Source organism: Vombatus ursinus, unplaced genomic scaffold, assembly GCF_900497805.2.
Source record: "Vombatus ursinus unplaced genomic scaffold, bare-nosed wombat genome assembly UNPS02014784.1, whole genome shotgun sequence".
In the NCBI taxonomy this organism is placed as follows: domain Eukaryota; kingdom Metazoa; phylum Chordata; class Mammalia; order Diprotodontia; family Vombatidae; genus Vombatus; species Vombatus ursinus.
In genome coordinates this window covers 5,442,317-5,469,591 of record NW_020954562.1, presented here as the reverse complement: position 1 = coordinate 5,469,591, position 27,275 = coordinate 5,442,317, and the positions used below count along the sequence as shown (strand labels likewise).

The 27,275-nt window shown below is 37.0% G+C and overlaps 2 protein-coding genes across 6 annotated transcripts in view; one reads left to right on the top strand and one right to left on the bottom strand.

The window, feature by feature from the left end:
• The window catches only part of ABCE1 (ATP binding cassette subfamily E member 1), a 28,993-nt gene extending 8,193 nt beyond the window's left edge, over window positions 1-20,800 (bottom strand). The window contains exons 1-9 of one of the 2 annotated variants that reach the window (XM_027866874.1): window positions 20,679-20,800; window positions 13,568-13,743; window positions 12,321-12,406; window positions 7,622-7,719; window positions 6,007-6,124; window positions 5,247-5,384; window positions 4,740-4,809; window positions 4,175-4,271; window positions 2,956-3,045 (exon numbers count right to left, since the gene is read on the bottom strand). In XM_027866874.1, the coding sequence (XP_027722675.1) occupies window positions 2,956-3,045; window positions 4,175-4,271; window positions 4,740-4,809; window positions 5,247-5,384; window positions 6,007-6,124; window positions 7,622-7,719; window positions 12,321-12,406; window positions 13,568-13,670 (800 nt within the window). In that variant the 5' untranslated portion in view covers window positions 13,671-13,743; window positions 20,679-20,800. The remainder of the gene's footprint in view (window positions 1-2,955; window positions 3,046-4,174; window positions 4,272-4,739; window positions 4,810-5,246; window positions 5,385-6,006; window positions 6,125-7,621; window positions 7,720-12,320; window positions 12,407-13,567; window positions 13,744-20,678) is intronic. The other variant, XM_027866875.1, reaches the window with a different exon arrangement.
• Window positions 20,801-20,982: 182 nt separating this feature from the next.
• The window catches only part of ANAPC10 (anaphase promoting complex subunit 10), a 102,688-nt gene continuing 96,395 nt past the window's right edge, over window positions 20,983-27,275 (top strand). The window contains exon 1 of one of the 4 annotated variants that reach the window (XR_003569526.1): window positions 20,983-21,232. The gene's annotated coding sequence lies outside the window, so the exon portion shown is untranslated. Of the gene's footprint in view, window positions 21,233-21,252; window positions 21,394-27,275 lie in introns of those variants that run through there. The other 3 variants (XM_027866926.1, XM_027866924.1, XM_027866925.1) reach the window with 3 other exon arrangements.

The window sequence follows — 27,275 nt, the reverse complement described above, 5'->3', positions numbered from 1 at the left end:
TATTGTCTCTAAGAGGTGGCGTGATACAGTGGATGAAGCTAGTCAGAAAGTCAAAAGACCTGCTTCTGAGACCCACTTTTGAGACATATTGGCTGTGTGACCTCAAGCAACTAGCTTAACTCAGTGCCACTAGGCAACTGTACAAGACTACAATCTGGGGAGGTGTGTCAACCTGTATTGGCAGAGGGAGTTTTTGCATTGGGAGTTCCCTTTGCTAGTAAAATCACAGGTTCAGTCTCATCCCATTACTTATAAAAACATGTAGAATGAGAAGATACTAGAAATTACTGGTACGCCTTCTTATTTCCTTTTTTTTTTTCTGGTGAGGCAATCGGGGTTAAGTGACTCGCCCAAGGTCACACAGCTAGTACGTGTCAAGTGTTTGGTCTGAGGCCGCATTTGAACTCAGGTCCTCCTGACTTCAGGGCTGGTGCTCTACCCAGTGCGCCACCTAGCTGCCCCTACACCTTCTTATTTGTTAAAAATTATCTATGAGAATGATTTCTGCACACATTTTATCTCTGATAAAAACAAAAAGGCAATAGGTAGGCTATAACAGACTACTTCCCAAGCTGACCATTTTGACTGAATCATATTGTTGACACTAAACATACCATATGTAGACAAAACAAACAAACAAAAAAACAAAAACAAACTCTAAATCCTCTTAAACCAAAACAAAACATACACCACAGCAAAACACCGCCTGGGGAGTTTTTCACAAAGCGCCTGGGGAGTTTTTCACAAAGCGTCCCCTCCCATACATTAAAATAAGGGTTTGATAAAATATTTGGAGAGAGATGTTTGCTATTATCATGGATAGAAAGATTACATACAGATGGAGATATTTGTCAGATGCTCCAGTTTACAGAGGTCAAGTTCACTGCATCAAGTTCAGAAACGTGACAAGTCATTCTGAGTGAGATCTATCATCACTCAAAAGATCAGCCTAGCAATTAATTCACACAGAAAAAAATCTAAGGGGATGAATAACAAACAATGCCTAGATTACATCATGTAGTTGGGTGCTTGATTTAGAGTAAAACACTGTCAATGACTTGTGTGACACAAGGGCTGGCCTTGTGTCAAAAGTGAGGTATAGATGCACAACTCAAGTACTATACTGCTATCTGTGAAATATTACATGAATCAGAGAAAATCCTCCAGTCTCTTCTATGGAGTGTTTTTGTAAAGACACATATAAATATAAAATAGGGTATGTGAAAGGGTGGATGACCTGCAACTTATATCAGTGGTGATATAGAAGTATTTACTGAAGAGGAAGAATCTAGTTGTCAAAATGTGTAATATGGAAAATACAATGGAGATTAGGAAGTAGTATTGGTTAAAGCTAATAGACAGTGTCAAGGTAACAGGATTCAACAAATTCGTTTTACAGGATGGGAAGAAGGAATAAGAACAAGTAGTATAAAATAAACAATGACATGGACCCATTCACACAGACTCTCCAGCTTAATCACTCATTAAGCTGCAGGCTCATTTATGTGCACCCCCATCCTTCCCAACTAGGTCAGTCTCTTACTGTACATATAGACCATCGTGACACAGAACCATGCCATTTAGACATTTGTATCTTCCAGTGTTTTGTCATCCCATTCCCAAAAATGCTGATGTTGTTCTGAGAAGACTGGCACTGGCACCTAGATTTTATATCTGATTCTTCTGGCAATCTAGACAAGACAGGCTATACTAGTCTCCAAAGTTTGCCTTGATCTTCACTCGAGGGGGTGAATTTAAATCCTGTCTACTCTGTTCACAAAAAAAAAAAAAATGTAAAGATATAATTCTGATACTATCTGATAGCTTTTGGTAATCTAGAGAATAAGGTGCCATGATACATGATTCTCAGCTCTTTTTGTCTTCACACATAGCCGCTTACTGTTCAAATCAGGTGTCTATCAGCTAGACAGGTAAAATAACAAAGAATCTGGATTTGATCAGACATGCAATATATTATTTAAAATATATATTATGCAATATAATATTAAAATAAAATAGTATAGTGGAAAGAGCACTGGACATGGAAACAAAGGTCCTAGGCTCGAATCCCAGTTTCTATACTTATCTATGACAAAGAGGAAGTCAATTTATCTTAGTTTCCACACTTGCAGAAGAAGGATACAATTAATCACATTACACATCTTAGAGGGCCACTGTGAGTAATATGCTTTGTAAATCTTAAAGGGCTACATAAATGTATTTTTGTTATTCTTCAATAAAGGAATATAAAAGTAGAATCTGACAATTAGTTTGATGGCAGTAGATAGGATAGACTGGATTAGGAATAAATGAGAAAGTAACTAGACCCGTTAAGTAACTCAAGTATGAAGTTACAGGGTCCAGATTAGGACCGTACCAGTATAATCATGTTCTCCGAGGATTTGGGGATCATTTTAATGCTACAGAATACTTAGGCTGACCTGAAATTGTATAGCCAGGCCATAAAAACTTATCTCTACAGCCTACCAAGACTGAAGAAGATTATTATTCAATTGGAATTTGGAAATAAACCACCACTTATGAGAAAATTAATGGGGGCAGCTAGGTGGCGCAGTGGATAGAGTACTGGCCCTGAAGTCAGGAGTACCTGAGTTCAAATCCGGCCTCAGACCAAACACTTGACACTTATTAGCTGTGTGACCCTGGGCAAGTCACTTAACCCCAACTGCCTTAAAAAAAAATAATGCCCTCCTCTTTTCTACTTTCTTTACTTATTCACATAGGTTACCCACATATATATGGCACTTTGGTGGGCATGTGCTCTATGGAAAGTGTTAAGTAATTTTTGGGGAGGTCCAGACCTGTGATTCTACCCACATTTGGAACTCCTAGTGTGGAAATTTCCTTCACTGATACAGACAGATCTTCAGGAGCTTAGAACTGGGGGAAAAAAAACTAAAAAAATTTAAGTGTCCATAGATACCAGGTACTTACCTATCAGGATTTATTAGTGATCGTATAGTAATGGCAGCCTTTAGCCGCTGCTTAACATCTAAATAGCTGGAAGGTTCATCAAACATAAAACTACAAAGAAAAAAAATACTCAACATTTTTGAAAGAATAAGAATTATAAATTATGCATATGTGTATACAGAGATTCTCTAGATTATCTTTCTATCTACCCACCCACCCTTGCCTACCCAGTACTACCTTGAAAGCCACTGGGAAATAAAAAAAAGATGTTTTTAGAGAATTTGTTGGATCCAGAAGTCATGAAAGGAAAGTTGATATAAAAAGCAAGGAACAAATTAGGTGAACTGACCCAAAATATCTTTCCTGACACTGCTTCAATTTTTTACTTTAGTTTGCCATACTTTCCCAAAATTCCAACAATTAGAGATTAATTGGGGTTAATAAACATCTTTTCGAAATATCTGATTACACCAATAGGAAGATAAATACACTAATATGAATTAATTCAATCAGATCGCTATATTCCTCCTAACATTTAATGGAGGTAAAAATGGCAATTCTTACAAGGGCTGTGGGAAGAAAGGAGTGTGTGTGTGTGTATGTGTTTAAGTGTGATTTCATTAAGCATCAAATCCATTAAGGTCTGAGCCGGGTGCTTAAATGGGAAGAAGACAGAAGTATGATGGCAATGGATGCTTGGAAAAAGGGATTTTGGAGGTTGCTAAAACAAATTCTATGCCATTCTCCTCCTTCCTATATAGCATGGTCTTCTGTTTACAACTCTAAGCTACACTGCAGTCTAACTACATTATGGTTGTTTTATGGTTGTTAAACAGTCTTTGGGGGTTAGCTTAGGTACCCAAATAATAATTGTAACATAGTTTTTCTGGGAAAAGGTATTCCCAGTACCAAACAAGTGACTTGCAAATGAAATTCTAGAACACATAGTATTAGTAAATTAGTGGCTGCATTAGGGGTTTCATATATGAAACCTTAACATTTCTTCCTACTTGAAGACAAACGTTTGTCAAATGAGTAAGTTTTGTACAAATGAGTACCTAATTGCTTCAACATTTCCCCCAATGGAGAACTTTTAACGCTATGTTCTCAATCTGCAATAATATGAAGCTTCTATATATACAGGATTATCACATACATTATCTCATTTGATATTAAAACAAAATATAAATTTACAAAACAGCTTAAGAATTAAGGTACAAGAAATGCAAAATTAACATACATATCTGCTTTCTGTATGCAAACAACAGCACAAGCAAATCTTTGCAACTCTCCTCCTGAGAGGTCCTCAACATTTCGTTCTTTGAGATGGGTTAAGTCTATAACAAAAGAACACTGAACCATTATATTTAATATAATAATGGAATGGTTAATACACACATACACAAAAATGGTTTTATCTTTTTAATAGCTCTTTGGAATTTATAAGTTATTCATATATCTTTGTGAACTAGGGAGTACAAATATCTTATCATTTAAAAGATGAAGAAACTGCAGCTTGGAAAAAATAAATGATTTATATGTAGTCAGACAGCTAGTGAACAGCAGGGCCAGGAACGTCTGATTCTAAGGCATTGACCTATTTTTCACTATCATATTCTTGAGGTAAATTCATATCTGGTTTTGAGTCTCTTGTGTTTTGATTAAGTATATTAAAATACACAAAATTATTAATAATACTAGAACAATGAGTTTTTAATTAGTATAGGCAATCCAATATTGTCTATTAAATGTACTATTTTCTATATGTGTTAATACTCTAAATACATTTAAAAAAGATAACTTACCAAGCTGCTGACACACAATCGCTTGTGTCTTTGTTTCATCCTTCCGGTCCAAAATAGAACCCACAGTGCCCTGTGGGAAGGTATCAAATATACACACATATATACACATCAAGCATACACATACATGTATACACACATACATACGTATACATACACACACACACAACTTTGTTGTAATAGCATGCACAATACAATCAAACAAATATTTATGACGTTTCAGCTATATGCAAGGATAAAAAAAATGAGAAAAGAGAGTCCCTGTCTTCAAGAAGCTTACAATGTAGTAGGGGAGATACAACCCCCTCCCTGAAACACTATAAATAAGATTATGATTAACTGAACAGTAGGGATGAGTATGGCATGAAATGGTGGGTGCGTGGAGAATAAGGAGAATGTCCTAGTGAGTGACATTTAAAGGGTTAAACAAAACTCTACATAAAGTATATAGTGTACTCTATTTATGAAACAATAATTCTAATACCCAAATTCTTCCAATAAATGACTGACCTTTGCAGCTTTGGGAATTTGGTCCACATATTGAGGCTTGATAATCGCTTTTAGGTCATCTTCTAGAATCTTTGTGAAATAGTTTTGCAACTCAGATCCTCGAAAATAAGTCAAGATTTCTTGCCAATCTGGTGGATCCTTGAAAAGTAAGATACAAAAGGACTTGAATACAGTGACTAAAACTGTAAAGCACAATTGTTGGGAAAGGATCTGACTTAATGGAGTAGCAAATAAGCACAAAAGTCCCTTCAGAGTAAAGTATTTAAAGGAGTCTCACCAATGCAAAATATTTAAAATATATTTGTCTTCTATCTTCCAGGAGTGTGATATAAGGGAAAGAATAATAGATATAAACTCAAAGGACCTAGGTTTAATCACGGCTTTGCTATTTACTGTGCAACTCTGGGTAATCTGCCCTTGCCTCAGTATCCTCATTTGTAAAATTGAAGTGAGTGTTAGGCTAGATGGTTTGAGGTCCCTTCCAGTTCTAGGGATCTTTAAGGTACCATCCAGCTCTAAGTTCTATACCTTTAGAAGGGAGAGAGAGCATATGAAAGCAATAGTTAATAAACTGACAACGTGAGCTCGTGAATCCCAAATAACCACTGAAATACAGCTTATAAACTAAAATGATTAGAAAAACATTAAGTACATAAAACTTGAAATTAATTTTATTAATTTTCTTGAACAATACAGATATTATGTCAAAAGGCTAACAAAATTACCTTTAAGTGTTAATGTTCAAAGAATCAATACCTACATCATATTTTCCAAGGTTTGGTTTTTGCTTTCCTGCTAAAATTTTCAAGGCAGTTGATTTTCCAATACCATTAGTTCCAACTAATCCCAAAACTTCACCTGGACGAGGGATTGGCAACCTGTGTATGTAAATAAAAATGCTAATACTGAAAAGCACAGACTTGGTTATGGGAAAGCTATAAATTGTTTCTGGATCACTTACTTTAAGGCATCTGCACCACACACATATGTCCCATAACAAGCAAAAAGGTAAACTACACATAAAAGCCAGTTATTATTGGCAATTAGAAAATACAGCTGAGATTAACTTTAACTGTTAATTGTTAGAAATGCATCCATGACCAGCATAATTCCTAATTTTGCTTATTCAACTTTCTTTCAGAGATCACTCTGGAGCAATATATTTTACCCTAGCATATAAGGCTCAATTATAACACGAAAAAAGCAAAATATTTTGACATATAAAAATTTTATATAGCGGGTTTAAGTCCCCCCAGTCTTTTTTTCTGGCCTGCCAATTTACTTACAAGGAGGAAGTGCCACATCAGTGAGACATTCCACCTCCTTCCCCCTGCAGCAGTGGGTCCTTAGAACTGGCAGGTTGAGAAATAGCTTTTCATTAGCAAATCTATACTACCATATTCAAAATGTAAACGCCAATCAGAAAAAAAAAATCTCATTAAGAACAGTACACATTTTTCTGTTATTCAGTTCATTTTATGTGGTGCTTACTCTATAACTAAGCCTCTTAGATAAATACAATCAAAGATCAATTCCAAAAAGGGATATATCCACACTAGTATGACTATAAGCTGCTCCTAAATTTAATTGTCAAACCCCTTGTCTGAGATCTCTTTGAAAAATACATACATAACACACTCAATTGGGTATAGAAATCTATCTTACCCTACAGGAAAGTAGGGGGGAAGGAGGGGGAGGGGGTGTGATAGAATGGAGGGCAGACTGGGGGAGGGGGTAATCAGAAGCAAATGCTTTTGAGTATGGACAGGGTGAAAGGAGAGAATAGAATAAAAGGGGGGCAGGATAGGATGGAGAGAAATATTGTTGGTCTTTCACAACATGACTACTATGGAAGAGTTTTGTATGACTGCACATGTATAACCTATATCAAATTGTTTGCCTTGTCAATGAGGGAGGTGGGGAAGGAGTAAGGGAGAGAATCTGGAACTCAAAGTTTTGAAAACGATTGTTAAAAATTGTTTTTTCACACGTAACAGGGGGAAAAATAAAATACCAAATAAAAAAATTGTAAAATATTTTTGTATTTGCTAAAAAGAAAAAAAAGAAAAATACATATGCTATAAATAACAGTGATTATAGGCTGCACATATTCATGCATGTCAGATTTCAGAAAAAAGAGCTGGCTACATTTAAATCAATATGGCATGTTTTGGAAAACATATTATATACTCAATGAAATGAATTTTCAGAAAGTTCCAATACTGTATTTCCACCTGGTGTATAATTAACAAACTTTTCTTCCATTTCCTCCTACCCTGAGCATCTGAAAGGCATACAAATTTAATCAAATGCATTTTACTTTAAAATATCTATAGAACATCAAAGTAAAAAAGAAAGCTAGCTTGAAAATATACCTGTGAAGTTTGAAGGCATTGGCACAATATCGATGTGTTGTTTCCTTTTCTAGGTTGCTAGGTAAATTGACAATTGACAAAGCGCCAAAAGGGCATTTCTGTAATTTAAAGTAAAAGATGCACTTATAAAATACATTACTACCGAACCAAATACAATTTAGCATCTTTCTTTCAACTAGAGGGGACAGAATTATTGGACTCTTTTGGACCTATTCTTGCCTGCCACCTTGAAGAAACATCTAGATGATGAGTGAAGTGAGCAGAACCAGGAGTACACTGTACGCAGTAACAACCACATTGTGCAATCACTAACTTTGATAGACTTAGTCCTTCTTCTCAGCAATTCAAGGATCTAAGACATCTCCAAAAGACTCATGATGGACAATGCTATCCGCATCCAGAGAAAGAACTATGGAGTCTGAATGTAGAGGGAAGCATAATATTTGCTCTTTTTTCCCCTCTGTTTTGTTTCTTCTTTCTTGTAGTTCTTCCCAACAGTTCTAATTCTTCTTTACAACATGACTAATGTAAAAATGTTTAATAGGAATGTATATGTAGAGTCTATATCAGATTGCATGCTTGAGGAGGGGGAGAAAATTTAAAACTCAAAAGCTTATGGAAGTCAATGTTGAAAACTAAAAATAAATTTAATAATAATAATAATAAAAGAAACATCTGCCCTGAAGTACTTCTCTGATTGGAGATGCCCTCAAGGGACCACCATTTTAGGAAGGACCTCCATCCTGCTTTACCTCACTCAAAGCTGAAACCCTCACCTGCCACTTTGGAGAAACTGCCTAATAAATGCTTGTTGACAGGCATTTCCTTCCTTGGGCCCACCATTTTTGAAGGACACCATTTTTCACCCACACCTGGATTCCTCTTCACCTGCTGCCTTACCCATGTGTCTCTCCTCACCTTTTTTTCTAGCTCTCCTTAAATGTGCTGCCTTCCCTTTTCATTTTCAGTGTTATTATTTCAAAGGTCATGGAGATGGAAAAGGTACAGTTCTAGAGAAAAGAAAGGCAAAGAAAAACCCTTCTAAAGGGCTCTAGAAGGCACAGGAAGGAAATTTAACAGGTTAGTCCAGAATGTACAAAGTCACACTCAAGTAACAGACTCCTTGAAAATTAGATCAGACCAGACAGTGATCGATGACAATGACATGAAAACAGAAGAGATATAACATGATTGGAGAAGGATAAATATTGTTCCAATTTTCAAAAAAGGGGAGAGAAATGGGTTTGTAAATTATAAGCTAGTGAGCTTGACTCTTATCCCTACCAAAATTCTACAAGGTTTTATTAAAGAGATAGTTATTAAACATTTAGAAAAGGAAGCAGTGAGCACACTATGAGCCAATATGACTTTAGGAAGAATAGGATATGTCAGACTAACTTTACTTCCTTTTTGATAGGGTCATAGAAAAATTCTGCAAATATAGTTTACCTAGATTATAGAAAAGCATTAGCAAAGCATTTTATGCTACTTCTGTAGAAAACAGAAAGATATGTAGTTCTTCCCCTCTGTTCTGATTTTTCTTTCACAACATGACTAATGTGGAAATAGATTTAATATGATTCTACATGTATAGCCTTTATCAGCTTATAAAAGTTTAAAACTAAAAATAAACAATTTTTTTAAAAAAGGAAAACAGGGAGATATAGATGAGAAACTAATATAAATACATGCATTTTTTACTGGTTTAATGGCCAGCCTCTGAGAGCAGTCAAGTCTGAGAGTGGCCTGATTTCAACTTGGAGCAAGTTCTCTAATGGAGTGCTCCACAGTTCTGTACTGTTGAATATTTTTAATCAATGGTTTGGAGTAATTTTATTCAATTCAATGACTGGGATGAAGGCATAAATTTGTATGAAATCTGAAGATGACACGAAGTTAAAATGAATAGCCAATAACATTAGATGAGAGTTAGGATCCAAATAGATACTGACAGGCTAGAACTGAATTGAATCTAAGATAAAATTTAATAGTATAAATGTAAAATCTTACTCCTAGGTTTAAAAAACATTCACAAATACAAGATGGGGGAAGGCATGGTTAGATATCAGAAATTTAGTGCACTGCCAAGTTTAATTAGTCAACAGTGTGACATGGCAACCAAATACACTTAAAACAATATTGTACTATATTAACAGTCAAATTTCCAGGAATAAGAAGTTACTAGTTTTGCTCTACTCCGTCCTAGTCAGGCCACACCTGCCCATTCAGTACTTCATTCAATTTTGGGCACCAGTTTATGAAGGGCATTGATAAGCAGGAGAGTGTCCAGAGAGGGCAAGGAGAATGATGAGGTGATAGGTGATCTTGAATCTCTGCTATCTAAGGATCAGATGAAAGAACTGGAGAGGTCTAGTGTGAAGAAAATCCAGGACATGATACCTTTTTTTCAAGTTATCTGAAGGGCTGTCAAGAGGAAGAGTGATTAGTCTTATCTGACTTGAAGACAGAACTAGGAGCAAGAGGCATAAGTTACAGAGAATTAATTTAGGTTTGATATCAGGAGAAACTTCTCAACAATTAGAGCTAACCAAAAAAGCGGGACAGATCAGGTTAGGACATAGTCCCTTCTCCTCTGACTGGTGTTTCTCAAGTACAAATGAGATGATAACTTCTGGGGTATATTATAGTAAAGATTCCTTTTTGGATATAGAATGACTAGAGAAATAAAGCCCTTTTCAACTCTGAAGTCCTGCAATTCTTCTAGTCATTCCTTATACAACAAAGTATACAGACACACTGACAAATCATCTTCTTAAGCTGCATTATTGGAACAGGGCAGTGATTTTTAGGCTGTTTTATCTAACTGTAAACATCCTATGAATCAGATTCTAGAATAAAATATAGTCGTAGCACATAGACTTATTTGGAGTCCACTTCATTGCCCTTCTACCTAAACATGAACATGTGTTTTAAATTCTTCATCAAATTCAAAAACTTAAAAACCATGAGAATGGTCAATCATTTGATAGCTATTGATTTAGACAAGTTCTATTCCTAGCTTTTATATTACTATGACAACAAATGTTTGGTATGGACTTATTATTTCATCAGGATTGGGAGTTTTTTCTTCCAAGACAGATCAATTACAGCTCTGCAACTTAACAGTCTTAGAGAACTGTCACCTAGCTGCCCCAGAAGTGAGAATTCTTTAAATCGAAATACTCATCCTTACGGCCCATTAGAAGAAAGATATACTAACATGAGGTGGGGAAGGAAGTAAGCATTTTGTGGACCCCAATCTTATCTTAACTTGAATAAATGAAAGTTTAACACACTCAAAGAGGTTAGCTTAGAAATACATTAAACTCACCAGGGAAGTAAGTGGGGACAGGACAGGGGGGTAGGGGAGAGTGAGAGAGTGGAAATGGAAAGGGAAGAGTCTCAAGTAAAACAAACTTCAGAGGGATGTTTATAAAGGGGGAAAAGAGAAAGGATACAAGACATGGATATCTACAACTAGACTTTGTTAAGAGAGAAAGTCCAAAGGAGTGTAATCAGTCCATTCCTTTTACCTTCTTTCCTCATCTTTTTCTTCAAAAAGCACTTAGGGGGAACTGGGACCAAAGAAAGGAAACATTCTCAAAGGATATAATGGAGAGGAAAACTTAACCTTGAATATTAAAGGAATGAACTCATTCTTAAATAGGAAAAGGGTGGCAGAATGGATTAAAATGCAGAATCCAAAAATGCGTTTTCTGTAAATTGAAAGCAATAGCATTTGTTTTGGGAGGGGCGCTGTGGGACAGAGTAGATAAGAGAACTGACTTCACTGTCAGCATAACCTGAGTTAAGGTCCCACCTTTGATCAAGACTGCCTGACCCTGAAGAAGGCATCTATCAAATTTAGTCATCCCACAATGTGGTGGTTACTGTGTACAATGTTCTCCTGGTTCTGCTCACTTCACTCAGCATCCACATGTTTCTTTAAGGTGGCAAGCAAGTCATTAATGTGGATTAACAGGTATGGTAGCTGTTATTTTTGAAAAAAAAAAAAAAAAAAAAAAAACAGGCATAAAGTTCCAAATAAAAACTTAACATATTAATTTCTAGTATGTTTGTAGAACATCACTCTTAGAGGAAAAATTGTGTAATATTCACAAGTAAAAATTTTGTAACATTCATAAATAAATAAAAGCCTAACTGAACAATTCAGATCATTAATTCCACAGAGAAGGTTAAAGGGATTTTTCTGCTGCTCTAAAAAATTCACACTTACAAAAGAAAAACCACAAGTACTTCAAACTTTTATAATTCAAACATACATTTACAATCAAGTCAGAATTGGAACATGTCCAAAAATTCTAGAGTGATACCAAAGGAGAGATTCCTTTTCTCCATATTGTCCCCCCTTCCAAGATTAATAAAATTGAGGCCATAAAAGTAAACCAATAAAGGTTTATAACAGAAACGGTTTCATTGGTATGTATGCATGCATGTGTGTATACATATATAAAGATAACATCTAAATCTAGCAATAGTTTTCCCCATATATAATAAACATATTTCACACATGATTATGTATTATTACGTGATTATCATATAATGAAAGAAAACTATTACTAAATTTTGATATCATCCTTTTCATTTTGCCTCTTAAAAAGTGATGTAATTCATAGGCTTTAATTATTTTTGAGCCCAAAGCTGCCACTGTAATAAGAACAAAGGGAAAACCATTTACCTTAATACAAATGCCACAACCAATGCAAAGTGTTTCAGAAATCCATGCTATTTTGCTCTGTGGTGTGACCTCTATGCATAGTTTTCCTGGTAAAAGAAAAAGAGTACAAAATATTTTAACTAGTATAACTGTGACTAGATTTACTTATTCTGACCATGAGACAATGATTCTAATTTAGACATTAACTTTATAATTTTGGGCAAAACAGACTGGTGAGAAGTTCAGATATTGATGTATCTGTCGAATGCAAGACTGACCACAATTAGACTTCCAATACATATCCTAGTCTTCGTTGTTTTTTTTTTTTGCATAACATTCCACACTGAGAATTCTGTGCTAGTCAAACTAGTTTGCTAGTGGTTTTCCTATTTTATTGGACCCTTTCTTGCCTCTGTTCAGGTACCTTCTACGACTCTACCTACCGAAATCCTTTTTGTTAATATAAAATCTACTTCAGTCTTCACATTCTTCATCAAATCTTTCCTGATTCTGCCTTTTTCTCTATGCCCTAATCTCCACTTTTCTTCTCTCTATTTTCTCCTATGCCCTTATTATGTCCCACTTTGTATTAGAGTTAGTTATGTTCGTATCACAGTATCTGAGAGTTGAAAGGGACTTTAGCAGTCATCTTAAACTGTAGGCTTTTGATAGCAAGGGACTATGTCATTTTTTCACCTTTTTATTTCCAGTACCTAACCCAGTGTATTGAACATAGACTGTGCTTAAGGTTTATTAAATTCTAAGTGTATATAATATGTTATAAATTTGCCTTGGAAATGATAAAACTAGGAAGGACCTTCCTAATAACCTATTAAGTAGGTTATTCAACCTATCTAGCCTATCTCTCCCTGCCTACTACTCTTAACCTAATCTGTTAAGCAAAACTACACTCAGAATATTTCTCAGCATTGCAAGAATAACAGAAATGATAGGATTTGAATGTTCCCTTGCAAATATTTACTGAACAATAAACTTGACTGATTGTGCTTGTTGAATTCCACATTGAAGATTTTTCATTACGTCTGAAAAGGGTTTTCTTATTAATTGGAATTCTCAAGTTTACTTATCCATTTTAATACAAAACAATTTTTTCTCAGAAAAGCAGAAAAAAAAACTGACATGGGCATTCCCTTATGTGGGAATAAAACTATTAGAACAAAAATGTCAAGTCTGTACTCAAAATTTAAGCCAAATTATTTTATTTAAATTCTTCCCTTTATAGTGAAATAATTTACATAACAACTTACCCATTCGCACTACTGGACAACTCTTTTTGCACTCCTGTCGGCATTTCTTTGGCTTACATTTGTCATGATTGACAATAGCAATTCTTGTTAATTTGTCTGCCATATTTGTCAATGCAGGCTTACAATATAGCAAGAAAGATGACTTTGTAAGCAAGAGAAGTAGGAACCCAGGTCTTCTTCATTAAAAAAGGAAAAAAAAATACTGATTAAAAATGAATTATGACAAACTCCTTATATGTCAAAATGTTAACATTAAGTATTCATATTTTCATATGAAATCTTGTCATATCAAAAAATCTGAGTAGGTCATAGGTCCAACAAAGAAAAACATAATGTGAAATACAGAATTAAGAAAGGGCAATAAATAACTCAAATGAATTTTCTGTAACATCATTACCTACATCGGACATATTGCATTATGTTTGAACGTAAGCATTCAGTTTCTACAAAATAAAGTAGGTTACATTCTTGTTCACAATTCTAAAATAAAATATTTGAAGATATGCTTAAATTCACTTCAGTTATGGAATCAAAACATACTAGTGTTAAATGGAGCTTCAATGTATCTATCATATACTTTTTAAATCTGTTATAGCACAGGCTGAAGTAAAAGCAGATTTGTTTTTTGACTATTTCCAAGAGGATTTATCTGGGGAAGAATTCAGGGGACCTCATAATAACACTACTTACCAATAATAATTTTATGTTGGTATTATCACTTTTAATTAAGTTCAAATACCTTGCTCTACTGAAAGTTTATACTTGTAAGGACAGGGAATAAAATATATAAAAAAACACATGAAATGACTGGAGAGTCAACCTACCCAAACTTCAAGGAAATGGTAACAGTAAAAGCAAAAACTGAAAGGTCAGAGTAATAAAACCCTATATACTGAATGCAGATATTAAATATTATTAAGAATGCATCCTCTGAGTAGCTCAACTGTGAATTTAAAAATCCTCTCTGGAGTTCAAAGAATATACATTTTAAAAATGTTTAATAGTGAAAAATACAGTAAATATCACAGATAAATAAATGACTATTGAATTGAAAAGGATGAATGGTACATAAAAAAGTACAGGAAATTTTGTTATATTTAAGTCACAATAGATTCAACTATATAGTATCAGTATCAAAGTGACCAAATGCTAATTCAAGTCTAGTGTATTAAGGCTGGCATAAAGGATATCCTTAGAATGGTGATTAAATTACACTATTCCAAAAAGTACCCCAAGCCTCAGGGTCAATCATATCTCAAAATGACCACAAAGTTTATGAAGAAATAGGATCCTAAAACTAGGTTTTTCTTATTGTCTGTATCAATAAGCTCTGATCAATTGGTAGGATTAAGTATTTATGGATGCAGTCCAAGATATTTCCAATTATTTAAAAGAAATTCTCTAAACACTTCAATATATTTTTTCCACTAAAAAAAAAAAATCTCGGGGAAGGAGGGGTTGAGGTCCCTTTCAGTTTTAAGAGGTCAGACCTCATTGATTTTTAGTATTTGTTCAATACCCGTAACATTAAAAAAAGGGAGACTTTATGATCCCTAAAGTCCCTTTCAGCTCCAAATATTAAGATTTACCTGTCATTTAATCACATCTCTTGAGCAGAAGCCCTGTAATTAAGCCTTTTCCTTTGTCTTGTTTTTGACCCTCAGTTTCATCATTACCAATCTTTTCCATACCTTAAAATGGCCTTAAGTATCTGAACCTCAACTTGCCTAAAATAGAACTCTTCTATCTTCCTCCCCAAGATTCTCCCTTCTTCCCAACTTTCAGATGAATGTCAAGGATACCACTATCCTCTTAGTCATTCAGGCTCCAACCTTGGTATTATCCTCAACTTAGCTGTACTCTTACCCAATTTATCATCAAGTCTGTTCATTTCTACCTTCACAACATCTCTCCTCTATGTCTCATTATCTCCACTTACAGTCACATCCAGATCAATCAGATCTTGACTATTGTAACAGCCTTCTGGTTGGCCTTCCTGCCTGAAGTCTCTCAGTCTAATCCACCTTGGTAAATTCTTTACTAAGCCTAAATAATCTATAAAATCGATGACAATTGCTAAAAAATCTTGCCTATAAATTACATCACAAATAAACCTACATAAAGCAGTATAACTCAGCTGTCAAAAGTGATTTTCCTAAAATGCATGCCTGACTATGATACACACACCCCTCCCAACTAAAACCACCGGTTCCCACTTCTAAGATCAAATAGAAAAGCCTATTTAGCCCTTTGCAACCAATCCCACTACCTTTCCAGTCATATGCTTTTCTCCCCTCTATGCCAAAGCCATGCTAGCTTACTCACTATTCTTCACATCTAAGTCCACTCCTAATTTTGAGCTTTCTGAATAGCTACCCCCATTTCTGGAATGCTGTGCTTCAGGCTTCAAGACTAAGTTCAAATCCTACTGGCTGCAGTAGACCTTTCCTGCAGCCCCCACTGCTGGTGTCTCCCCTCTATGAGTACCTTCTGTGTCCTCTATGTCTTGTAGAACATAGTTGTTTTCATGTTGTCTTCCCCATTAGAATGAGATTACCCTGATGGCAGGAACCATGTTTTTGCACACTCTGCATCCCCAGTACACAGCACCATGGCTGCACATAATAAAAGCTTGATAAATGCTCGGTGACTGTTTCAGAACCTAAATCTCTTGAGGGCTGGGACTGGTCTGATTTGTGCCTTGTATACAGTAGGTGATAAATGCTAGCTAAAGTCTGATATCTACTGAGATCACTTTAACTTCCCTAAGTTGCTGGTAACTATGTTGCATTGAATTATTTGTTTAAGCCTTATAAATATCAGAGGCTTCTGAGGAAATAAATTTTCTCTTAAGTGAATTTTTATTTTCTGTGACATAATAGATTATGGGCTGGAAGGTATTCAGAGAATAATATAATCACAGAAATTACATTTGTAACAAGAGTATTTCTAAGTGCTATTTTGCCAGAATGAAATTCTTTACCAAGCTTAAGTAACCTATAAAACTGATGACACGATTCCTAAAAGTCTTCCCTATAAATTGTACTGCAAATAAACCTACAATAAGCAGTATAAATCAGAAATGTGTGCTAATAGATTCACTTTCCATGAAAGGAATGGAAATATTTTGAAACTACTTGATCATCTGAATTGTATTCAAACAATATTCCTATTTTTCAGGCTCAACAAAATGTTTCAAAATAAAAACTTAAAGCTATCTAACAATCCAGAAATTTTACTGCAGAAATAGAATCTGGTGGTGGCAAAAGGTATAAGCAGCAGCACAGGTGACTGGAAAATAATTTATATACTAAAATAATAAAATGTGGTAGTATCTGGGCTAACAGATAATTTTAAAAAATCTTTGATTTCCACAGGTAGGAAAATTTAATTGTGTAAACATTATCAACTCATTTTTCTAAGCCTTTTGTGACCAAAATCATTCTTACTTTCCTCTTCCATGAGGAAAGAATGTCTACATGACTGTCCATCAATAGATATGCATTATTAAAATAACTGATATGTGCCAGAACCTGTTCTAGGTGGTTGGGACACAAATACAAAAATAAGATGGTCCCTGCCTTCAAGGAACTTACATTTTACTTGGCAGATACAATACATTCACAGATAAGTTAATACAGAATATACACAAAATAAATGCTCCCGTAATTTGAAGAGAGGCTCCAGCAAATGGGGGAATGAGTAAAAACCTCCTAATGTAGACTGCATGTGAGTTAAGGTTTGAAGTAAACTAGGGGTTCCAAGAGGCAGAGGAGAAAAAGGAAGGCATCCCAGGCATGGGGTACAGCTGCATCAGGGGCACAGCGAGTGCCAGTTTGGTTAGAATTGAGAGTGAAAGTGGTGGGGAGTAAAGTATAACCAACCTAGAAAGACAGTCTAAATCCAAATTATAAAGGGCTTTTTATGTGAAACCGAGTTAATACTCCAAGGAGGAGAGAAATGGATCTTAAGTATGTTTGATAAAGCAAGCTGAATATAAGGGAAATACAAACCCTCATATCACTCCCATAGCTGACATGAAAATGCAAACAATTGGAACTGGATGAAATATGCACTAGGTAATACTAACAAGGGCAGAAAAAAAATGAAAGGTTTTTAAAAAAAACCTCTTTAATAACTACTGACATTTATATTGGCTTTGTTTCATAAAACGCTTTTACATAAGTTCTATCATAAAATTTATGATCATAGCTTTAGAATTAGAAGAGACTTCAAAGGACATCTAGTCCAACACCCTCATTTATAGCACAAGATGCTTATGTTGAAGAGCAATGTTAAGTGACTTGGTCCCAAATCACACAGATTTGACAGAGGTAAGATCTGAGCCCAGGGCTTGATGCCAAATCCAGTAGTCTTTTCAATGCACCTCATTTGTTAATTCTCATCATTTCACTAAGCAGGGAAGGTTGGTATAATTATTCCCACATTAAGACATGAAGGAAACAGACTCAGAAAGGGGAAGTGACAAATTTGATGAACATTTGATCTCTGACAAATGTCCAATGTCAGAGATCAAATGATAGCCTGGATTCAAACCCAAGTCTTTCTGATTCAAAATCCAGTTTGGTCATCAAGTTATTATGGAAAATGCAACAAAACTGATTCATCATAGCAATTAGTACTCTGGTAGCAGTCAATAAATATTTAATAGTATCACATGAAAATTCACACATCTCTATTCATATCGAGTTATCACCCCCATAAAAACATAACAAGTTGGGAGTGGTGTACAACTAACTTCAAAGAGTAAACTTTAGACATTTATAATGCCTTGCCCATTTTGGGAGGGGGTTGGGTAGGATAAGTAGGTATGGGCCCAGTCGTGTGATTTCACAGATTTAGCCGCTATTGTGGAAATTCCCTCTGTTGGTGCAGACTGGCAACTCTGTAACTTAACAGAGTTGCAAAGTAAACTCCAATAGAATCTAAGTTTCTTGAGAGTAGGGTTTCATTTATGTCTTTGCATACCTAGTACTTAACACACAGTAGCACCAAATAAATGCTTGATTACAGTTTTGAGAGTTGCCTGGGGTCAGTCATACAGTTGCTACGTATCAGAGGCAGGACCCCTCACACCATGGCCCACACTCTGTCCACTAAACCAGGTTGCCAATGGAGATGCACATAATACAGGCTTAATAACTGTTTACTGAATTTTAATAAGTAACAGAAAAAATAAAATATTTTAAAGAACGATCTTTCCCTTTAATTTCCTAGTCATTTAAAAATTAGGTTCTTTCTTCAAAAATAATGTTTTATTTTGGGGTTGATGGGGGAAGAGAGTCTTTTCAGTTCAAATGAAACTCAAGTTAATGACCAACCTTGTTAACATTTGATTGGGAATACACCCAATTAGTGGAAAGTGGTGGTTATCCCAGTACACACAGCCTCCCACTGGGCAAATGGCCACAACCAAAAAGTCATGATTGTGATTGCATGGCTGTCAATGTGGCCTATGTGGAGAAAAATCTTAAAAACAATGTTTTGTTAACAGAAGCCCCATGGCTTCTAAAGATGGTCCCAGTTCATGTTAAAAATTAAGTTCAAGTAACTAAACTGATTACTGTTGAGGATACCACCATCTTCCTATTATTCACCCAGGCTCAAAACAAAGGCATCATCTTTGACTCCTCACTCTCATCCCCACATTCAATCTGTTGCCAAGTCCCGTTGCTTTTACCTTTACAACATCTGTCACCTTTCTTCTCTGACGCTGCCAACACATCACTTCATGCCTGCACCACTGCAATGACCTACTGCTTGTTCTCCCTGCTTGAAGCTTCTCCCCACTACAATCCACTTTCCACTCAGCTGTCAAAGTACAGTTCTGACCATATCAAGTCCTTATTCCATAAGGCAATGGCTCATTATTACCTCCAGGATATCTACTGTCTTTTAAAACCCTTCATAACCTGGCCCCTTACTACCTTTCCAGTCTTCTTAGACCTTATTCCCCTCCATAATACTACTTGATCCTGGGACACAAGCCTTCTGTGCTGTTCTTTGAACAAGAACATCTGCCGCTTCTGGACATTTTCACTGGCTGTCTTCCATGCCTAGAATTCTCTCCCTTCTAATCTCTCCTGCTAGATTGTGAGCTCCACGAGGGCAGGGACTGGTTCTGAATTTCTTTTTTACCCCAGCCCCTACCACAGTGCCTGGCCCATAGTAAGCACTTAATAAATACTTGGTGACTTGACTAGAAAAAACGGCATAACAGTGGGGATGGGGGAGAAGAGGAAAGTTGGGCTAGATAGCTGTCAAGTATTCGAATGGCTGACACTTAAGAGAAATTACACTTACTCTGCTCTACCCTAAAGAGCAAAACTAGGAGAGCAAGTGTGGGGGGTGGGTGGGCGGAGGGGAGTAACAAAGAAACAAATTAAACAAAAGGAATAAATAACTTCCTTCACAATTAAGAGTTACTCAAAAGTGGATAAGCAGGACGCCCGGGTCCCTTGCGCGCCTAGGAAGCCGCAGATGTGCTAGGGATTTGACAAGCACCCCACCATGGCCAGCTGCATTGGGAGAAAAATTCTTTCAATATCCAGGCGGTCACTTTTGTACAAAAGGCTGCTGAGGGGTGGGGGTGCAGTGACTCATCCTCCCGGGCACCAAAGCGCCAGCTGACTTGGGGAGGCCTGCTTTCCCAACATTTCCGAGTGGGGGTGAGGGGATGGTCCTGGAAGCCCGGACAGCCTTATTCACGGCCAGGAGGAGCTTCCCAAAGCGATCCTTCTTGGAACTGGGGTAGGGAGTGAGGAAGCGCCCTGCCCGGCGTGACATAGCGGAGATTCGAACACGCGGCTGGAGCGCTGCGGGGAGGCCGAAACTGGGCGCCGCGTGCGCTTGAGGCCAGCGGCGCCCCCTGCCCCACCCGCCCTGCCCCAGGTCCCCAGGCCCCCAGCCTCGCGGCCCGGCGGTTCCGATTGCGCTGCCGCGAGCCCGCCCGGCACGAGCGGACCTACCCCCGCCTCCCGGCCTACCCCTCAGACCCGCTCTCGCTCCCTCCCTCCGGGGATGGCGTCTTTTCTCGTCTCCGCTCAGCTCCGGAGAGGGCAGCGGCCCGCGTCCCGGCTGCTCACCTTACCTGGAGGAAAAGGACCACCCCGGGAGCAGGGAGGGCGGCGGCAGCGACGACCTAGGATCCGGCCTCAGGCTGTGGGCCGCACAACGTGTTCCTGCGGCCACCGGCCAAAATGGCGGTGCCCAGCTGCCGCCTCGCGCGCACCGTAGAGACGGGAGTGCGCGCGCGCAGAGGAGCTAGCGGGCGGGGAGGGGGGTTTGGGGGGGTGACAGCTGGCCCCCGCCTGCGAGGAAGGAGGAAGGCTTAGGTGGACCAGAGGAGCGGCTGACGTCATCGGAGTGCGCCGCGAAGAGGCGAATGGAAGGCGGCGCTGGGGCTGTTGGGAGCCCGCGGAGGTCTGAAGAGAGGAGACTGTCAATCTGGGCTGCGGCGCCCAGTTGCCGCGCTCGGGCCTGGAGAACCGTGAGTGTGCGGCGGCGGGGAGGAGCACCGCCTGGCTGCTCGGCCCACTCCACGCCCAGGTCTGCAGGGCTCCGTGGTCCGCATCCATCGTTAGTGCGGAACTCTGACCTCTCCGAGAGAGACAGAGAGAGAGAGGGGGGAGCCAGGCTTCTGGCGTAAGTGAATGGAGTTCTGCACTTGGAGTTGGCAAGACGTGGGTTCGAGTGTGACTAGGGGCATCGCTTAACCTCACCTTATCTCAGTAGCCTTAGCTGTGAGAGGAGAATAAGTCTAGCCTACCCCTACACCTGCAAGCGGATGCGATAAGATAATTTATGTAAGATGATTTGCAAATTCTAAAGCTACATGGAAATGCGAACTGTCAGTAATACCTGCTTCCGGGTGCCCGCTGGTACTCGATATTTAGAAATTGAGATGAATTCTATCCCATAGAAGAGATGGACTTTTCTTGTTTGTAGAATAGTTAAAATAATCCCTGACGGGTGACACACTGAATCAAAAATTGAACTAAATGCTATCTTATGTTTGTTGGTTGATTGATACAGATGTTATGACAAGAGCATGAAGTGGCAGCGTGGTGTGGCTTCAGGGTGGGAATTCTGACTACTTGGCACCGCACTTGTCTGTGTTGGGAGGTGGCATCTCTTGTAGTTTAGATCCCAATCAGTTTTTTTTTTAATTTTTCACTTTCTTAGTAATTTAGAAAATTGCCTATTGAGTTAATGGAATTGAACAGGACAGCAATTGCAGTATATATGAGGTGCTTATCTTGAGCAGCGTGCTCAGTTATAGGGCAGTGGTGTCAAACTGAAATAGAAATAGCATCTTGCAGCCACGTATTGACTACAAAAATACCAATCGATATTGTCTGTGTTATATTGTATTTTTGTTTATTTTGCTAAACATTTCCCAACTACATTTTAGTTTGGTGATACCGGGTAGTTTGCCGCCTTCAGAGGCAAGTTTATTGTAGAAAACATATTTAACTGGGGTACTATTTTGTATTTACGATAGAAGGATTTTAACACATCAGATTTTTTTTTCTTTGTACACTCGTGGCATCTCTCAATCTGACTTCTTTCCTTAATTTTGTGTTTAGATTCAAGATGAAGTAAAGAGTTCCTTTTTTTAAATTTAATTTTTTTCAAGTAAGCATCTATTTTCTTTCCCCACCCCTGCCGTCGTTGGGGGAAAAAAAAAAAGAAAAAGAAAGAAACTTTTGTAAAATATGCATAGTCAAGCAAAACAAATGCCCTCATTGGCTTTGTAAAAGTTATATGTCTCATTCTGGATCTTGAGTCAGTCACTTCTGTTAGGTGAGTATCATTCTTTATCATCTTCTTAAGGAATTGTGGTTCCTCATTACATTTACCAGAGTTGTGGTTTTCCAAAGTAGTTTGTCTTTACAGTGTTTTTATTATTGTATACATTGTTCTCCTGGTTCTGCTCACCTAATTCTAACAGTTCACACAGCCTTCTGAGGTTTTCCTGAAATCATTCCCTGTGTCACTTCCCATATTGCAGTGGTGTTCTATTGTTACGGTTTGGGGTGCTGGGAACCCCGCAATATAAGGATACAGGGAGGGCTATCTTGAAAGAATTGGACCACCCAAGCCTTTTTTCAGTCAAAGTAGATGGGTTTGTTGTGATTGGTACTTATATATAAGAAAAGACTGTGAGAAGATCTGGGTAGGATTAAGGAGTGGTAAATAGCATGAAGTGGTCAAGGTGTAGACAATGAAAGGAGTTAAGTGGTCAGAGAGCTACAGTAAATGGGTGGTTAATAGGATTATTGAGTATCTAGGTGGACTGGGATAAGCCAGATGCCTCAAGTGAATCAGTGTGGGAAAATTCAGGGGCTAGGTTGCTTTCTGAGACATGGTCTTTTCCTTTTAGCGGTCCAGGTCCCGTCACCCCATCACTTTCATGTACACAAATACAATACAATAGCTGCTTGACTATTCTCCGACTGATGTGCACACTCCTAGCTTCTGGTTCTCTGTTCCTAATGAGCTGCCATAAATACCTTTACACATATGTGTGCCCCCCGTCTTTTCTTGATCTCTTTAGGGAATAGGCCTTGCAGTGGCAATGCTTTGTTAAAGGACGGTTTGATAACTTCTTGGTCGTAATTCCAAATTGCCTTGCAAAATAGCCAGCCAAATCCTTTGATCTACCTGGAGTACACTGATGTGCCTTTTTTCCCCCTGAAAGCCCTCTCTTCCCCCAACACTTGTCATTTTCCTATTCTGTCAACTTTACCAGTCTAAGGACTTTGAAGTAGAACCTCATAGTCACTTCAATATGCTTTTCTTCAGTTATCAGACTTGGAGTATTTTTTTGCTAGGGCCATTGATAACCTAGATTTCTTCCCTTGAAAACTGCCTGTTCATATCCTTTAGCCATATATCGTTATTCTTATAAATTTAAATCAGTTCCTTATATATCTTGGAAATGAGACCTTTATCAGAGACACTTGCTGCAAAGATTCATGACAGTTAAAAAGTTTCAAAAGACAGTTTCTGGGTATTTTAATCATTTTATTGATAAGGTCAGCGGGTTATTAATAAAAGGATGGTCAGTTAGTCGTCTCTCTTAGACCAAAGACAATCATGGCGACAGACTCACAGTTCATATAACCTTTGAAAGAATAGTTGGTCAGGGAGGGGCTGAGTGCTCCTTGGACAGAGAAGTTATCTCTACTCAGTCTACCCTCAGCCTTGGGCTATCTAAACAAAAGGATCTGTCTCCATCCAAGTTTGAGTATAATACAATGAGTATAATACCTACCTTAGATTAAATTCCATGTAAGGTTGAATGGGATCTGACCAAGATTGAGGAGAGTTAATTCAGTCTCATCAATGTCCTTCAAGAGACTGAACTTTTTAAAATCGGTAATTTGGAAGAAGGGAAGAGCTCTGAATCTCACCAAGATATTGGTTATTAATAATAATTTCTCTCATGCTTCTTATTTTGGCTGCATTGATTTTGTTTGTGCCAAAATTTTAAATTTAATGTAACCAAAATCATCAATTTTACCTGCCATGAGCCTCTTTATCTCTTGTTTGGTCATGAACCTTCCCTTATCCATAGATAGAAAGGTAATTTTTTTCTGTTTTCCCCTAATTTGCTTGTTATATCACCCTTGTGGTTAAATGATGTATCCATTTTGACCTTATTTTGGTATATGGGGTGAGATATTGGTCTATGGCTAGTTTCTACAAAACTGCTTGTTAGTTTTCTCAGCAGTTTTTGTCACATAGTGAGTTCTTGCCCCAACAGCTGGGATCTTTGGGTTAATCAAATACTAGGTTACTGTGGTCACTTCCTTCTATATATTGTGTAACCAATCTATTCAATTTATCAAACACTATTTCTCATTCAAGATCAAATTGTTTTAATGATTACTGTTTTGTAATATAGTTTGAGATCTGGTATTGCTGGACTGCCTTCCTTTTTTTTTTTTTTTTCATTTATTCTCTTGATATCTTGGCCTTTTGTTCTTCCAGATGAATTGGTATTATTTTTTCTAGCTTTATAAAATTCTTTGGTAGTTTGGTTGGCATGGCACTGAATAAGTAAATTAATTTCATATTGTCATTTTTATTATATTGGGTTGGTCTACCTAAGAGCAATTAATAATTCTCCAATTGTTTAACTCTATCTTTATTTGTGTGAAGAGTGTTTTGTAATTGGATACTTAGGGTTCCTGTGGTCTTGATAGGTAATTATTTTCATTTTACCCTAAATTTCCATTTCTCCAAGTATTTTATACTGTCTGAAGTAATTTTAAATGGAATTTCTCTATTTCTTCCTGCTAGGTTTTGTTAGTTAACATACGAAACTGCTGGTGATTCATGTTTATTTTATATCCTGCAACTTTGCAAAAGTTGTTAATTGTTTCTAGTTTTTTAGTTGATTCCCTAAGGTTCTCTACTTGTAGTATATTTTAAAAGTGATAGTTTTGTTTCCTTGTTCCTATTCTTACTCTATTGATTTATTTTTCTTCTGTTATTGCTATAACCATTATGTCTAGTTTGATATTGAATAATAATGTTGATAATGGATATCTTTGCTTCACTCCTGATTTAATTGGAAGGGCTTCTAGTTTATCTCCATTACAAATAATGCTTGCTCTTGGTTTTAGATACTAGTTATAATTTTAAGAAAAGCTCCATTTATTCCTATGCTTTCTACTGTTTTTTTAAAAACAGGAATAGCTTTTTCCCAAGTTGCATATCCAATTCATTGATTGCTCTTTCTCTCTTTTATTAATGTAAGCATTTAGAGATATAAATTTTCTCCTAAATACTGCTTTGTTTGCATCCCGCAAATTTTTCTATGTTGTCTCATTGTTGTCATTCTTTTTAATGAAATTATTGATTGTTTGTGTGATTTGTTCTTTGACTTATTCTTTAGGATTAGGATTATTTAGTTTCCAATTAGTGTTTAGTCTGTGCTTGCAGGGCCCTTTTATGAATGTTATTTTTATTGCATTATGATCCAAAAAGCGTGCATTTAACATTTGTGCTTTTCTGCATTTGTTAGGTTGTTATGTTTTACTACATGCTCAGTTTTTGTGAAGGTGCTATATGTAGCTGAGAAAATGTGTGCTCCTTTCTATTCCCATCATGTATTCTCCAGAGGTCTATCATGTCTAACTTTCCTAAATTCTATTTATCTCTATAACTTTTTATTTTATAGTCATAATTGTCTATGTCTGAGCTGGAGTAAATTGAGGTTCCGTACCAATTTGCTGTCTATTTCCTCCTGTAATTCATTTAACTTTTCCTTTAAGAATTTGCTTTGGTGAACGTGAGCGCACACACAATATTGCTATTATTTCATTGTCTGCAGTCACTCTTAGCAAAATGTAGTTTTCTGATTATCTATTTTAATTAAGTCTATTTGCTTTTGCTGTGTCTGAATTCACGATTATTCTCCCTGCCTTTTTTACTTCAGTTGAAGCATAATAGATTCTGCTCCATCCCCTTATTTTTCCTCTGTGTATGTCCCTCTGTTTCAAGTGTTTTCTTATAAGCAACGTATTGTTGGATTCTGGTTTCTAATCCATTCTGCTATCCTCTTCCATTGTATGGGTGAATTCATCCTATTCACATTCACCATTTTGATTGCTAACTATATTTTCCTCTAGCTTATTCTCTTCAATTTATCTTTTTTTATTTTTAACCCTTTTTCTCCTTAAGAATCTGTTTAGCTTTTGATTACTGCCTCCCTTAAAATACCTTTCCTTCCCCCTGCCCTTTTTTCTTAGCCCCTTCTCCTTCTACCTCCCTGTTGAGTAAGATAAATTTTGATACTCAACTCTATATGTATGTATAGTCTTCCCTCCTTGACCCAGTTCATATGAGAATGAGGTTCAGATGTTGCCCACTCTCCCTCTCCCTTCCTTGTCCGCTGTAAAAACTATGCCTTGTATAGTTCTTTTATGAGAGATAATTTCCCTTTTTCTTTTACCCTTCTCCCAGTACGTTACTCTTTCTTACCCTTCTATTTTATATTTTGAGATCATCCCAACATAATAGATTCATACCCATGCCCCTCTGTCTAAGGACATTCCTTCTAATAATGATAAACTTCTTAAGAGTTACATGTATCATCTTCCCATCTGGGAATGTAAATAGTTTAACCTTATGATTTTTCATTGATGTTTACCTTTTATGCTTCTTTTGAGTCTTATGTTTGAATGTCAGTTTTTCTGTTCAGCTCAGATCTGATCTGATCTGGTCAGGAATTCTTGAAAGTCCTCTATTTCACTAAATATTCATTTTTACTCCAGGAAGATTATACTTAGTTTTGCTGAGTAGGTTAATTTTGGTTGTAATCCTAATTCTTTTGCCTTCCAGAATATCTTTCCAAGCCCTCCACTGCTTTATAGTGGTAGCTACTAAATCTTATATGATCACCATTTTTTCTCCACACTATTTAAATTACTTCTTTCTGTTTTTTTCAGTATTTTCTCCTTAACCTGAGAGCTTTGGAATATGGCTATAATCCTGGGAATTTTCATTTTGGGATCTCTTTTAGGAGGTGATTGGTGGGTTCTTTTCAATTTCTACTTTGGCCTCTGGTTCTATTATATCTGGACAGTTTTTCTTTATAATTTCTTAAAATATGGTGTCTAGGCTCTTTTTTTGGGTCCTGAATTTCAGGTAGTCCAATAATTCTTAAGTTATC